General features: G+C 43.4%; 1 protein-coding gene across 17 annotated transcripts in view; it reads right to left on the bottom strand.

The window, feature by feature from the left end:
- FHOD3 (formin homology 2 domain containing 3) overlaps nt 1-16,789 on the bottom strand; it is a 415,178-nt gene that overhangs the window by 68,272 nt on the left and 330,117 nt on the right. For 8 of the 17 annotated variants that reach the window (XM_036321008.1, XM_036321021.1, XM_036321018.1 and 5 more), the window contains 2 exons: nt 12,978-13,031; nt 8,041-8,246 (listed from right to left, as the gene is read on the bottom strand). In XM_036321008.1, the coding sequence (XP_036176901.1) occupies nt 8,041-8,246; nt 12,978-13,031 (260 nt within the window). The remainder of the gene's footprint in view (nt 1-8,040; nt 8,247-12,977; nt 13,032-16,789) is intronic. The other 9 variants (XM_036321024.1, XM_036321022.1, XM_036321011.1 and 6 more) reach the window with 2 other exon arrangements.

Consider the following 16,789-nt stretch of genomic DNA (forward strand, 5'->3'; position numbering starts at 1 on the left):
CCCCACACGACAGGCATTGTGTCATTTAGTACAAATATCTTATGGAGGTTGGTGATGGAAAGACAGGGGTGCTAGAGGAAAAAGAGGAGTGGTGGAGGTGGCAGAGTGGTGATCAAGGTCCTGACCACAGATAAAGACTCTAAAAGGAACCAGCGAGTTCTTCATTTTTACTATAAGGAACCAGAGAGTTATTCTTTTTTTGCTATTTCTCAGTCCCAGTCACTGACTCTGAAAATTCAAAGTATCACCTGATTAAGAATGCTCATTGTCCCTACCTATGAAAGCCTCCTCACGGTACCTGGAGTATTTTCCCAAGGCTCCCACCTGGAATGCAAAGCACTGATGTCTTTCTGGATTCCCTGTTAGCTCCTCTAGGTACAGAAAAACTCATTCACCCCCCAGAGCCTGGTACAGACTGGGTCTTGCAGCTCCTGATCCCTTTTGCTATGTCAAGAACAAACAAGCTAATTACTGTTCAAAACCTTAAATTTTTTTTTATTTACATTAAACAGATTTTAGGATACAAATTTGATGATAAAAGTTGGTTCAAAACCATTATAACCCGGCGCTTAGAAACAATTCTCCAAGGTTCTCTTGTGTTCTGCAGTCCTGCAAGCAGAGGCACTGATAGCCTTTGCTCTGGACTATCATTCTAAGGATGTGTGCAAACAGCCTTGGAAGACAGAGATAGTGTCTCCGGATACAGCACAGGACAGGTTTATTGCCCATGGTATAAAAGACAATGTCTTTCTTTGGGACAAAGGGAAGACATGCTAACTGCCCACTCTCAAAAAGTTGGAATTCCTAAGCACAGGGTTTCTCTTTGTGTGCATTCAGGTACCATTTGTGCCTATACATATCACCTTGTGGGAACTGGGGCTTGGAAAATGGCACAGATGCTGATACTCTGGCTACTATTGTTGTTATAAGCAATTAAGTTCTTTGTCTCTGATCCAGAAGTTTCATGTCTTCTGCCAACAACATCCATGAAATTGTGGCAGGCTAACTTACTAGTTTACCAAGTACGGTAAAGTCTTAGACCCTTCACAGATTCTGATACCTGATTGCTATCTGTAAAGTTATGTTGATCACATGATAACCTTCTTTAACAACTTTCCCAATGCCATTATTTGCTTTGTCTTTACTTAAGTATACTTAAGTAAGATTCATAATTTGTGTACATCAAAAGGATTTAAGACTGCCTGGTTGGTGTGGCTCAGTGGTTGAGCATCCATCCATGAACCCAGAGGTCACCAGTTTGATTTCTGGTCAGGGCACATGTTTGGGTTGTGTAGGAGGCAGCTGATTGATGCTTCTTTCTCATTAATATTTCTGTCTCTCTCTCCCATTCCCTTCCTCTCTCTAAAATCAATAAAAACATATTTTGTTTAAAAAAGAACTCAAGAAGACTATTTAATGGTCTAACATATGGTGCAAAACACACTGCAGGAAAATGTTATTCTCTATAGGAGGAAAGATGGTAAGGTTTTTCTTTTTCCATGGTTAGAGAGCATGAAATGGTAAGGCAAAAAAAAAAAAAAAAAAAAAAAAATCTAATGATTTGCAAAGGCTCTCAAAAAGAACTCCAGGCTGATTCTCACAGCCAGTTGGCCTGGAGGTCAAATCCCCCCAGTATTAACTACAACAATCAAACTCCCCCCAGTATTAACTACAACAATCAAACTCCCCCCAGTATTAACTACAACAAGACTGCGCACAAAGACCACTAGGGGGTGCACCAAGAAAGCATAAAAAAAAATGCGGAGACAAAGAAATAGGACAAAATTGTCAATGGAAGATATAGAGTTCAGAACCACACTTTTAAGGTCTCTCAAGTACTGTCTAGAAGCTGCAGATAAACTTAATGAGATCCTCAAGAAATCTAATGAGACCCTCGATGTTATGATAAAGAACCAACTAGAAATTAAGCATACACGGACTGAAATAAAGAATACTATACAGACTCCCAACAGCAGACCAGAGGAGCGCAAGAATCAAGTCAAAGATTTGAAATGCGAAGAAGCAAAAAACACCCAACCAGAAAAGCAAAATGAAAAAAGAATCCGAAAATACGAAGATAGTGTAAGGAGCCTCTGGGACAGCTTCAAGCGTACCAACATCAGAATTATAGGGGTGCCAGAAGATGAGAGAGAGCAAGATATTGAAAACCTCTTTGAAGAAATAATGACAGAAAACTTCCCCTACCTGGTGAAAGAAATAGACTTCCAAGTCCAGGAAGCGCAGAGAACCCCAAACAAAAGGAATCCAAAGAGGACCACACCAAGACACATCATAATTAAAATGCCAAGAGCAAAAGACAAAGAGAGAATCTTAAAAGCAGCAAGAGAAAGAAACCGAGTTACCTACAAGGGAATACCCATACGACTGTCAGCTGATTTCTCAACAGAAACTTTGCAGGCCAGAAGGGAGTGGCAAGAAATATTCAAAGTGATGAATGCCAAGAACCTACAACCAAGATTACTTTATCCAGCAAAGCTATCATTCAGAATTGAAGGTCAGATAAAGAGTTTCACAGATAAGGAAAAGCTAAAGGAGTTCATCACCACCAAACCAGTATTATATGAAATGCTGAAAGGTATCCTTTAAGAAGAGGAAGAAGAAGAAAAAGGTAAAGATACAAATTATGAACAACAAATATGCATCTATCAACAAGTGAATCTAAGAATCAAGTGAATAAATAATCTGATGAACAGAATTAACTGTTGATTATAATAGAATCAGGGACATAGAAAGGGAATGGACTGACTATTCTTGCAGGGGAAAGGGGTGTGGGAGATGCAGGAAGAGACTGGACAAAAATCGTGCACCTATGGATGAGGACAGTGGGTGGGGAGTGAGGGCGGAGGGTGGGGTGGGAACTGGAAGGAGGGGAGTTATGGGGGGGGGGGGAAGAGGAACAAATGTAATAATCTGAACAATAAAGATTTAATTAAAAAAAAAAAAAGAACTCCATAGCAGGTGTAGCAGGCAGGACCTTAGACTTGGGTAGAGTTCCTGAGAGATTTTGCCTAATTAACCAAGTGGCATCAAGTAGCAGCAGTAAGATGAGGTATGGGGAGGTGGGGCAGCCCTGAGTCACAGAACCATAAGGAATCTAGTTTCCTGCCAATTCATGAAATAAGGGACTGGTCCAAAGCTTTATGCAAATGAACTAGCATGCATTAGGCTGGTGATTGATGATATTCTGCTGCTACTGTGATTGATGATAATATAGATGTCTCTGATATTTGCCACAACAAAAGTGACAAAGATGCTCAATGACTGGTAAACAACAGCCATGATGATGAATAATCCCTACATGAAAAATGATTATTATTTAAACAAATTGAACATTTCAAGATACAGGTATATGTCTATATTTTGTTTACAGATGTGAAGATCAGGAAGTTAGAGGCATTGTCCTATTGACCAGTACTTTCAACACTAGAATATCTAAGAGAAAATATCAGCATACCATGTCAACAATTTCTGTGAATGCCTCCACGTAAATGCTGGGAGTAGGATATGGCCATATACATCACGGTTTATATCTCTAATGGCCAAACAATGAGATATTTGGAAATATCTAGAAATCCAATGATAGGTAAAAAAAAAATAAGGGTTGAACATATTTTTCCCTGACGGATCTCAGAGGGAAGGGGGGAGGGCGAAGGGGTAGGGAGTGATTGACCAAAGAACTTATATGCATATTTGCATAATCCATGGACATAGACAATAGTGTGGTGAAGGCCCAGGGTGGGGCAGGAACCAAGTGGAAGGGGGCAGCAGGGGAAAAAATGGGGGACATCTGTAATACTCTCAACAATACAGATAAAAAAATTAATATAGTGTGGTAAAATTTTCAAATGCATCTCCAAAGCATTATTTCTATGTGCAATATATGAGTGGGGCTAAGTAGGTTTACAGTTTATTATTTTAAAATGGAAAATAACACAATAATTAATAAATATTAATACAAGAAAAAATTGTTTCATGTACTCAACTGTAAACCTCCTTTTGTCCCACCTTGTAGAGAACTAAACTAAAACTAAGAAAAATAATCCAGCCATTAAACATGCTTTCATAGTGTCACTAGTAGGTGACAGATACTTATAACCACTTGATGGCAGCTTCCTTCTACCAGGAAAGGCCATCTGTCTCCATCTAGTCTCAGGAGGGACTGGGGTGTGTGAGCCAAGCAGCAAGGAAGGAACACAGTTCTAGCTTCCAAGGGGCAGTTCAACCCTGGGTCCACCATCAATGCCTACTTTTGAGATGAGTGGTGTTCTCCACTATTTCCATGAAATAGGTTCCCTAGATCTAACACCTGCTAGGATAAAAGGTTACCTTGCTATGTTATTTCACATCTGCTGAATCTTTTTCTCTGTGAGAATAATTTACTTGTTCCTAGAGTCATCTGTGAGTTTTTTGAAATAATAGAAAATAAACTTATTAGATAGATATTCTGACATATACCCCCAGAGCTCAGGGGAAATGAGGAAAATATAATGAAAGCAATGGATGACGAGATAGGCTCTTCCATGTTTACCTAAATTTTGGGCTGATCGTCTCTGTCAGTTATGGCATAATGCAAATGAAACACAAAACACATGTATGTGTTTCTTCCTCACTTGGGTCTGATAGTTTCATACAGAGAAAAAATATGCAGGCCAGCACCACTAAATTCTAGGCAGTATTGGGACAAACATCCGCCATGAGCCACAAGAGAAGCAGATGGAAAAACAATTCAAGCACACACTGACCTGAGGGTGGGGGTAGTGGCACAATTCATAGACTTACGGCAATTTAGCTGGGAAGGTTTGGGGCTGAGAGATCTCACTAGATGGCACACAATGCTATGGGTATTTTACCATTAGCCCTTCCCTCTTTAAAAACATATTTTGTAAGAGAAAAAGTAAGGAAACTTTTGGTATTTTCATATCTTTTGCTATTAAAAGTTGTCCAGAATCTGAGTAGAGAGTTTTAACAAAAGAGCCCAGGAAGTGACCTTTAATCCCAAGGTACACAGAATTCGATAACAAATAGACAGAAAAATATCCTCTTTTTTGTAAATAGAATTCTGAAATGTAGGCCATGATATTGCAGATACTGGGAAGACCACCACCACAAATACTGTGATACCATGATGCCCTGAGAAATGGCTGGGCTGAGCACCAAAACAATAGCTGTACTCCCAGCAGGGTGCCAGCACCTCTTTGAGACTCGGTGAGAGTGTTACTAGCCTCCCTGTTACTTACTCAGATGCACAAGGTATTAACTAGTAGTATTCAGGAGGGGGCAGAGCCTGGCAGAATTATCACACAATTCCACAAGGTGAAAGAATGAAAAAGCGAGTCAACCCCTGGCACATTTGGACCACATCATGCCAGGTGTTTGGTGCAGGACAAACATCTGGATGTGTGATTATATTTTTTTATTCTTCCTCCAGATGCTGGGATATTGTAAATGTTAGGGATAAGCAAAAAATTACTTTGATCATTTGAAAATGGGAAATGGGCCCTGGCCGCTGTGGCTCAGTGGATAGACCATCGGCCCGTGCAGCAAAGGGTCACAGGTTTGATTCCTGGTCAAGGAGACATACCTGTTTTGCAGGTTTGATCTCCAGCCCCGGTCAGGGCTCATATGGTAGGGAAGGTATCTCTCTCACATTGCTGTTTCTCCCCCCCCCCCCCCATTTCTCCCTTCCACTCTATAAAAAGCAATGGAAAAAAATATCCTTGGGTGAGGATTAACCGAAGGGAAAGAAAACAAGAAAAAAAAAAAGGAACCTCATAAAAAGAATAGGATGCTAGGATGTTTCAAAGAACAATAACAACTGGACTGAGGGAACCCTTTCTGTAATACCAACTTCGCATGTCTGTCCTAAGGGCGGAGGTCCTCAAGGCAGAAGGCACCCCAAGCAGTTCTTTCTGAAACCATTCTCTAATAGCGTTTCTCCTCATACACTTATCATTTCCAATGGAATAATTCACTTAGGTATCAGGACAAGAAGGTTAGAATACTTTACTGGTCCCAACTGACTTGGATGAAAATTACTTAACATGGGATGGACAGCTCTTTTAGATTGCACAAGAGCCACTGCTTTCTTTCTCAGAAAAAAGCAAACATCATATAATGCTATTGTATCAATCTGTAATTATGTCTAAATTCAAGTTCCTATTCCTTTTTCAGAGGCAGAGGTCACTTACTGTATGATTTCAGTCAAACATTTGCTCAGTCTCTATTAATTTCTTCTTTGTAGAGGAAGATGACATTTGCTTTTAAATAGATAGATAGATAGATAGATAGATAGATAGATAGATAGATAGATAGATTTTAGAGAGGGAGAGAAAGATAGAAACATGACCAATGATGAGAGAGAATCATCGATCAGCTAGCTACCCTTTACACATCCCCTACTAGGGATCGAGCCTAAAACCCAGGCATGAACCCTCCTGGTTCATAGGTTAATGCTCAACCACTGAGCCACACGGTCTGGGCTGACATTTGCTTTTCATCTTTCTGAAAGCATATTGAAATAACTTTATGTTTTCATATTGTATGTACTCACAACACTATTTTCTGTGTCCTTACTGAAGTTTAAAATGTTCTTTTTCATTGGCTAGAACAGCCTCCAGTTTGACTCTAACTGGACAAAATATTTAAGGAACTCTCTTTTTGCCACAGATATCAACTAGATTCAAATTTTTGAGGACAAAGACTATTTAGAGATACTGACAATTCCCTCTCAGCTTGAGGCCTCTCTGTATTTCACAGCTGAGGCCACCATTCTGCAAACTTCTGGAGGTACAACAATTAGCATGAAAGGTCCCAAGATTAAGTGCAGAATTCCTTTGCAGGGAAGTGTTTTTCATATCGCCAGTTCAGTCAGAGCAGTGATATCAGGCAGGGTTTGGGAAGCACGGAGTTGTCACAGAAAAGTCATTTTTCCGATTCTCAGAGTCTCAACATTTTAAGACCGACATTACTCATCCATGACTGAGCCATCTGCCTGGGACGGTCTTCCGTGGCTCAGGGACCAGGAGGACTGGCCGAGATGCAAAGCCTCGGTGCGGCAGCCTGCCCGGCAGAGCAGCCCAGGGCCAGGAAAGCCAGCGGAGAATCGCACAGACAGTTCTGTTCCATTACAGCCAGTTCTGCTGAGGTCACGGAGTCCTGCCTTGTTTAAATTAAACTTGACGCCATATTTAGGCAACACTCCTAGAGTTAAGAGTTGCGTGTCTCTGTTGTCTCCGTTGGCTGAGTCTGTCAGGCTGCAAACCCCAGTACTGGGTAAGCCCACTGGTGCTGGCTGCAGGGTTAACCAGCAGGCACCATGGAGGCGCCTGTGCCCAGAAACACCCCCTCTGCTAAAGTGAAAGAAAACGGACCCACAACGTGCAGAGCAGCCAGGAAGGCAGCTGATGCTCGGAGGCTGCAGTGCACAATGTCCTTGTTTCCCCCCAAATAAAGCGAAGGTGACGGGGAATTTTTCCAGGGCCAGCCTGCCTGTCTGCACACACGCACCTCCACCCATGCCACGCGCCAGTAATCTTTACTATTTTCCTTTTTATTCTCTTCTTCGACATTTAATGCCTATGTTCACGAGGTCCACATTTTTCTTTGCCTGCACTGCTTAATTTTATTCCCCATCAGTTTAATTTAAACCAGACCGACAATCCCTTGGGTAAGAACATTTCAAAGTGGCCACTTTATGGGGCCGATCCAATAAAGAAACAACATCCAAATGATAGAGGACTACGTTAAAACCCTGTGATTTAGAATGAGATGTCAAAGTCAGTCTTATCTTCGGAATTTTTTTTTCTCAATGACCATACACTGACCATCTTTACAATAACTTTGCTTTCATGGACGTGGTCTGAACACACACACTCTTGCACCTGTGGCAGCCCAGGCTGCAGCCCCCCCTGAGCCTGGCCTTAGCGGACTGTCAGTGTTCGTTTGAACGTAGGAATGGTTACTACTGCCCAGAAAAAGCCTGTCTGGTGCTCATGAGCCCTCCCCTCTCCCAGCACTCACCTTGGGGATGCTGAGGTGTTCCTGGGGAGGACGATGCTCTGGGGAGAGCCCCTTGTGAGTCTAGAGATGAAGGGCCAGGGCTCAGAGGGGCGGGGGCGGCTGGTGAGGTCAGGTCCAAGGAGAGGTCAGCTCTGCCCCGGCTCACGCTCCGGCTTCTCAGTTCCTTCTCGTGCGCCTCAGCTGCCAACTGCTCCAAGTATTTGTATCTGAAAGTGAAATTCCAAAGGGTTTCCGTAAAAAGAAAGAGGAGCCCGTGGCTGATGCTTGTTTATGGACGAAACACCTGCAGAGAGAGCTGGTTTCCTGATGCCGAGCACAGCGCGGGGCTGGCTGGAGGGCCCGCTTGCCAGGAACGCCCAGCGAAGCCAAGACGCTAGTGATTAAACATCCCGCATCAGGCACAACCAAACAGCCAGGGAGGGGGGCGGGTGGGAGGTGGCCAAATCACACAGTCCCCAGACACCGGCTCGCGGCTGCAGAATCCTGGTTTGCTCTTTTAGGAAACATTTGTACAAATAAGCAAAACAACAGTAATGACCATCAAAAAGGCCCCACAGTGACAGCTGAAAACCACACACCCTCGGAGCTCACAGCTGTGAAATGGGAGGGTGCCCTTGTGTGGCAGAGAGAAACAGTGCCCCCCAAATACCAAAAGGGGGTGTTGGACCAAGGCCTCCCTGAATGTCTGAACCTGCTTCAATGCTCACAGCAATGCGACTGGAATTCACTTTGTTCTCCCGGTGTCGACCATGGAAACTTTTTTATATTCTAAAATATTTCTGAGTCGGACTCAGACATCCAATAGCTTGGACCTGACGTCACATATAGTTTATTCATCAAAGTCAGTTTAAAAGAACAAAGATACATCTGTTTTGCATTTCAGGCAGGCAGAACCCACTAACTGTTTATTAAGACCAGCTACCAATCATATTCCGCATGGTGCGCTTTATAGATCAGACCAAAATAACTTTGAAATATGTGCCTCTTCCAGATGTCTGCTAATTTTACTCACCATTATTTGTTCAGAAATAAATTTATGGGCCCAGCTGTAGCCGGGTTCTGACTATCTTACCCACCACTAGACTTTGAAACAGTTTATTCAAGACCCTCCCTCACATCCACCCAGATGTACTGCTTCAGTTCCCGCTTCAGTTCCCCCCAACAGGCAAGCGCCCAGCTTTGGCCCACCATCGCCCACAGATGGCACTCCCATTTCACCTGGATAAGAAAGGTGGGGCACCTATACGAGACCTGTAAAAAATGCATTTAGAAAGCACGCACTTCTTCATTCATCCTTAAGGTGGGCGTGGTTCCCATCTGTCATCATCACCTCCTCCCTGCCAGTCCAGCGGCAGCCCGCCCGGGGCCAGGCTCACACGCATGCCTCCCATGAGGCTGCCTTGGCCACCACAGCTGGAAGTGATCGGGGGCCTTGCCTCGGAACTCATGTCGGATATGTAGCCCATTCAGCTCAGATGGCATTTTACATTTACTGCCTGGCATACTTAGTCATCTTTTCACATGTGCATGGCTGTTTTCAACAAGCAGATAATAGGATTTTTGAGAACAGGAAGATTACCCTCCTTTGTTCTTTCCCTCGGTGCCTTGCACTTGTCAGCTGACGGGAAGTGAGCAAAGTGCGCAGTGAGAACCGTGCAGGGCAGCACCCCACCTGCAGGGCCAGCACCCCACCTGCAGAGGTCCCCTGAAGCACGGGGTGCAATGGGGGAACACACCCACTTCACTTTCTTGGAGAGGCAGCTGACTCGCACGTGAATCGCTGATAAAAGGTGCGGTAGGTCTGCATATATATAAATGTCTGAGGTTGGCTCTGAGGGCAGCTGCCTCACCATGAAGGGTGGAGACGCTGGGCCCAGAGAGAAAGCTTTGGAAACTCTGGGCTTTCCTTGCCAACGAGGTCACCTCTCAAAAGGCAGGAGAGGAGACCAAAGAAAAGTATTTCTGAACTTAATTCTGACCAGCAAGGGAAAACCACTGGGCTTGGAGGGGATGGGAATCTTGGGAGAGAGTGGTCTTGAGCAGCCATGGGCAAACTACGGCCCGCGGGCCGGATCCGGCCCATTTGAAATGAATAAAACTAAAAAAAAAAAAAAAGACCGTACCCTTTTATGTAATGATATTTACTTTGAATTTATATTAGTTCACACAAACACTCCATCCATGCTTTTGTTCCGGCCTCCGGTCCAGTTTAAGAACTCATTGTGGCCCTTGAATCAAAAAGTTTGCCCACCCCTGGTCTTGAGGGTCAGAGCCCTTAGGAGGCATATTTTAATGAGATAGTGGTGAATGCAAGGCCAGAAAGGCTGCAGCCCAGGAGTCTGTGAGTCCAAGCCTGCGACAGGAGAAAGGGACAGGCAAGGAATGACATGCAAATTAGGGGACCTGCACAGGCCCGAGAGACTGGAGATCATGAGCAGGAAAGATGTGCTCAGCAAAATCAGAAGAGGGCAGAGAGAACAGTAACAAAGCCAGGAGGACGGCCCATTTATGACCTTCACACTTCACTGGGTCCGGCCCTGGCCCTGGCCTCTGCAAACCCTGTCCGTGGGCAGCGAGGCTGGCAGGCATGTGCTAGCAGCCAAAGGACTCACCCTATTTCCTGGGAGACCCCAGGGGTTCCTCACTCTATTCCTGTCTCATGGGTGCCATCCTCGGGATCCAGAAGCCATGGGCAGAGTCACAGGTTTAATCTGAATTGTCCCAAGGGTGTGTATGTGGTAGATAAGAATGGCAGGGAAGGGGACATGGGGACTTGTTTAATGGATACAACGTTTCAGTTTTACAAAATGAAAAGCGTCTGGGAAGTAAGGAACACGGACCCCACACACATGCGCGCTTCTCTCAGGAAGAGTTAACAGATGGAGGCTTTGTCCTTATTTCTGAACCTCTTTCCACCTCTCACCTCCACCAGCTTCCCCATCTATTTCTAAAGTCCATTATACTTGCAAGTCTTATCTTTTCCTGGCTCACCCCCAGCAGCTTTCCAAACAGGGATGAAAGCATCGCGCCCTCACCCCCATCCTCAGCAGCTAATTCAGGAGGCAGGGGAACCAAAGTGGCAGGTCCAAACCAGAGGAAAATGTTCGGATGTTTCCCCCAAACCTCCGTGTAAACAGAGAGGTGGGCTGTAAGGAAGGACCCTCCCACAGGGCCACAGAGAGCCCGCTCCTGCCCAGCTAAGAGGCCCAGACAGGTGAGTGACAGAGAGGGAATGCTGGGCCAGAGTGAGAGGAGTGGCAAACTCCTCTGCACACGTTCTCCAGGCGTAAGTGATGTTCTGCTTCGGGGAAAAGAACCGTAACTAACATCCAGGAACAGGTAGCCTTCGGTGGTTTGGAAAATTCTGGGGTCAGTCTGAGCCAGTCAGACCTGACACCTCCCCAAGTGCTTTCCACCGTGCCTGTGCCGGTTGAGCCTGACAGCCATGTGGCCAAAACCTCAAAAAAGTGCAACATCTGGAGGGAATGCTAAAAAACAAGATAAAACTGGATTTCTTAAGCTTGGGCACAAAGTCAACAGCATTTCCAGTAAAAGTATATATCATGTCCACCAATGTAAAAAAAAAAAAAAAATGGTATGGCCTGGCCAGCGCGGCTCAGTGCTTGAGTGTCGACCTATAAACCAGGAGGTCACAGTTTGATTCCTGGTCAGGGCACATGCCCGGGTTGTGGGCTCGATCCACAGTGTGGGCTGCGCAGGAGGCAGCCGATCAATGATTCTCTCTCACTGATGTTTCTCTCTCTCCCTTTCCCTTACTCTCCGAAGCCAATAAAAATACATGTATTTTTTTAAAAAATGGCACGAATTAGAGAAAGAGAAGTGTGTTTCTTTACCAGCATCTTTCACGCTACATTTGCTGTCCACAACTGGTGATGAGGATGGCAATAATCAAATGTTTTATTCATGAGGCTGACCTAAGCACCTAATTTTTAAATTGAACATAGGCAGACTCCACTCCTCTATGCCCCAGTCTGTCCTATTTAGCTGATGGTGTCTAAAAAAAAAATAAAATAAAATGAGCACAATTCCATTTTTTATTGGCAACGTTCACATATTGTTAGGTTCCCAGCTGGCTCTGGTATGAAACCAGCATTTCAATCTCTGCGTGCAGTAACCCCACCTGGTGGTGGACGGAATAACTGCAGGGCCACAGGGCAAACATTGGTCTTTTTCACTGTTCTACTTCCCAAAACATGCTTATCTAAATTAATCAGACAGTGAGCACATTAACTTCGTATCTTTTAATGGGGTTAAAAGTATGTTGCCACTGAAATTTTAAAAACTGGTTTACAGCTTAGATATTTGAAAGAAAGCTGTCCGTTTATTTGCTCATTTATTCCATGCATCTTTCCGGAGCGTCGAATATGTGCAAAGGATTGTGGCAGGCACTGGGACAACCCAGGAAAACCAGGCATGGTTCCTGCCACCAGGAACCTGAGTGCTGTTCAGGAGGGAGACAGGGAAGTGACAGGCACATTCGGTGAATGTCTCAGGTGGGTGTGGGCCCCCCAGCCAGTGCCCGGCATAGCGCGTGTGGTCAAATAGTTGTTGCCCGTATGCTGAGCATGTGACCTGGAAACATGCAGCAGGGACACCTCATGCAGGCTCAGTAGGGGTGGCACAGGATATGGGAAATATATTCCACAGGTCAATATGCAAATCAATGTGCTCACTTGTAGAAGAATTTTGGAGCAGACATATATTTCACACCATGATGACTCTAAATCAGAAACCTGTACTTCCTTGAAAAATGTAGATAACCTGACACTTATTCTACAAAACGCCAATTACCAAAGGTCTCGGGTCTCTTAGGGTAAGCTGTGATATTTTAATTCACACAGTCTCCACGGCATGCTTGGTTAGGAGGGCCAAGTCACGTGCGGTTTGGTTACATGGGGAAGAAGAGAGATACAAACCTTTCTTCTCTTGCTTGTCTTTGCTCCTCTCTTTTGTCTAAATACTCTCGGCTACTAAAAATAGATGGATGAAACAAAATAGGGAAGAAAAAGAACAGAATTATTGCTCATAAGATTGCTAACAGTATATAATGAAAGCCCACTATTGCCTTGGAAATGGAAAGTGGCTGTAGTTGAATTTTTAAAAACCAAGGGTAAAGACTGTGCTTTAAAAGCACTAAATATAATGGATCTCCTATAAAATCACAGGAGTCCAAAATCATAGGATTGTTGGATTCACTCATGGACATGACCAATTACTCTTTGGAAAGAAGAATGCATGCCTAGTGGGGGAAGGGAGAAGAAAAATATTTTTTAAAGGTGAAACAATACATAAATAAAGTATGGCCATGACAAGCAAGCCATAGCTTTCAGAGGCGATTCACATTCAGTCAAGCTCTGGTAGTGCCACAACTTCCACCTCAAGAATTAAATCTGAGTGGCTCTGAGGGTCGCTGCGCTCCCCAGCTTGGACGTTGCTCCCACAGCCCAGGATCTCTCTCTGTGCCCCTCACATTCTGGCTCTCTGCGGGGATCCCTGGAGGCTCTCGCTCCATGCATTCTCTTTAGCCTGTACCCTCGAGATGCCCAATTTTGTCCAATTTTAATGTTTGTTTTTCTGTTCCTGCTGGTGAGGTCCCAATGTGAACCTAAGCTTAACATTGTGTGATCAGTCACCTCCCAATACACCATTTATTTTCCTGGAGAATTCTGGCATTATAGTTTTCTACACTGGGCCTAACATAGTTTGAGCATTTTACCCCTCGATGCCCTGGCAACTGGATATAAGGGAGCAGTAAGTCAGAGCAACTGAAACAAGTTAGGAGAGGGAGAAAAAGCAACAGAGGCTCAAATTTGTTATCATTTATAAAGATCCATCCTCATCACTTTTCATACTAGAAAGAAATTCTTCCATAACCCAAGAGGTTTACGAGCATATTCAATAAAAATAGCAACAGATAAGGAACAACTTTTAGATGGAATGCAAGGGAAAAGGCGCAGGAGCACGAGCAACTTAAATCAATGTAATGGGTGGCAAAAGGTCAGCCATTTCGGTGTGCCCAGGGACTACTTTATAAAGCTCTTCCTGTTTCCTCTTTTGAATTTCTTTTCATTCACATCCTCAGACTTTTAGGAAGAAACTGCCATCATTATAATTAATAGTTGTGTGTGGTCTGTCCTGATGATCAGCATTCCTTCCTGGACAAGGTTTATTAAATATTTTCTATCTATCTATCTATCTATCTGTCTATCTATCATCTAACTATTTATATCTATCTATATCTATCTATCTATCACCTATCTATATCTATCATCTATCTATAACTATCTATATCATCTATCTATCATCTATCTATCTATCTATCATCTATCATGTATCTATCTACCATCTATCACCTATCTATATCTATCATCTATCTATCTATATCATCTATCTATCTATCTATCTATCTATCTATCATCTATCATGTATCTATCTACCATCTATCATCTATCTATATCTATCTATATCTATCATCTATCTATTATCTATCTGTCATCTATCTATATCTATCTATCTATCTATCTATCTATCTATCTATCTACCTATCTATCTATATCTATTGACAGAGTGAGAATTAGATCCAGACAATCCATCTTCAGAGACCATGCTCATAGCTGTTCACTCTTTGCCCTTGGTACCAAATGGATCTCATTTGTTATTTAAGAACACAGAGAGATTCTGGTTATGATATATATTTTTGTTACATGTTATTTATATTATATATATTGTAACATAATGACTTAGGTATTGCAATGCACTATGTACTCTTGTAGGACTCCAATGTCATGAATGCTACACATTTAGGAATTATTCTATGGGTCCCTGAAGAACTGTTCATTTTTTTCAAGGTTTTGTTTTGATTCTTAGATTGGATAATTTCTACTGTTCTATCTAAAAGTCTTTGATTTTTTTCTTCATTTCCATTCAGCTATCAAGCCCAACCAATGAATTTTTTGTTTTGGTGGTTGTGTTTTTCAGTTCCACTTAGTTCGTCTTTATATCTTCTATTTCTTTGCAGAGACTTCACTTTTCATTTGTTTCAAAATCATTTGCCCTTCCTTCTTAGAGCCTGTTTATAATAAATGCTTTAAAGTCTTTGTCTGATAAAGACAGCATCCTTTTGTGGTTAGCATATTTTGGTTTTCTTTTCCTTCTGAGTTAAGATTTGCCCTGGCTCTTTGTATGACAAGTTATTTTGGATTGCATTCTGCATATTTTTAAATATTTTGCAAAGAGACTCTGGGTCTTATTTACATTCTATGAAGAACCTTGCTTGTTTTCTTTTATTTTCCTTTAGAAGGTAAACAACTAAGTTAGGTTCAGCCTACAAGTGCTGTCTTTATATATTAGTTCCAATATTAGCTCAATTTAAAAATATTTTAGTGCTATTGAAATCAAGCCCTATGTGTACCACCCAGTGGCCAGTCTAGGACCTGAGCAGTGGTTTGTCAGTACTTAGTTCTCAGTCTGCGGCTTGCTGTTTAGGTTCTGAGCCACCCTGCACAAATCAGTACTCTCTTGATTTCTCTATGCTTTCCTATCACTTCCTGGCTTCCTTGGGTTGGTTTCCTGTCCTGGTCCTCTAGCCAGAAAGCTTGGGCTTTCTTTTCCCTGCCCTGCTGCACACTTTCAGTGACTCCATCCACACCCAGGCAACGCAGCAGGACAGAGAGAGAAGAATGGTGATGTGCCTAGTGCTCTCAGGGTCATAGCTCTTCTGGTCAGAGTTTTAGGCACCTGCCTGGACACTGCTGCTATACAGGGGCTTCTAAAACAACATTGCTTGGACACTGGGGTAGGAGAGAAGGAGAAAATATGAAAAAAAACACCCAGAGTTTCTCTACTCTCTGACCTTTAGGAATTCCTCCTACCGCCCTTCAGCCCAGAAGGAGGAGCCTCCTCCAAGAGCTGTCAATGCACACTTGGTATGTGCCCCTGGGTTTTGGGGTGTGAGCCAGGTGATAGCGGAGGGAAAACGGTAAACATTCACTGTTAGGTGAGACAGTGAATGCTAGTCTCCTCCTCCAAACCTCCTGCTCTCTACACACCAGGGAGTTTTCGGAGCTCTACACACTTGTCCACGATTTTTGGTGCATGCATTGATGCAGAAGAGACCGGAGGGGCAGAAGAGACAGGACCCTGGACCTGTTTTCAATCAAAATCTTTAGATGGGTAAGCTAATCTCTGAATTTTCCAGGTGTTTCAGCAAGATTCTCTGCTGCTATTTATGCAAATCTCCCAGAAAGCCCTGACACAGGAAGCCTTTAACCTGTTCAAGTGGTTTTTAGAAATTGGTCTTTCCAAAAGAGACACCCCCCAGAGCTATATCGTGAGAAGGGTTCATTCAGGTCTGGCATTTCCATGTATCACGTGGTAGAAACCTGTCAGCTCGGGGCATGCCACCCGATCACAGGGGGCTGATGTTGGCTTACTTCACGCAGCCCATTAACCCAGCCTTACCAAAGCCAGGATCAGCATTTCAACACAGACATGGGAGATTTGTTTTCACATAGTAGTGAGTGACAGTTATGGCAACCTCACAGCTCTGCTCAGAGTTTGATCATTTCTACAATTACACATACCCTTCCTGGCTGCTGACAAAGAAGTTCTTGAACCTGTAAAGCCTCACTAACAATGCGCTACATTCTTTGTAGGTGTAACTGGGAGGAATTGATGGGAAGATTGTTTGCCAAAGAAACTGAACAGAAGCAACAGGAAATGGAGATGG

This window comes from Myotis myotis, unplaced genomic scaffold (assembly GCF_014108235.1).
Source record: "Myotis myotis isolate mMyoMyo1 unplaced genomic scaffold, mMyoMyo1.p scaffold_m19_p_9, whole genome shotgun sequence".
Classification (NCBI taxonomy): Eukaryota; Metazoa; Chordata; class Mammalia; order Chiroptera; family Vespertilionidae; genus Myotis; species Myotis myotis.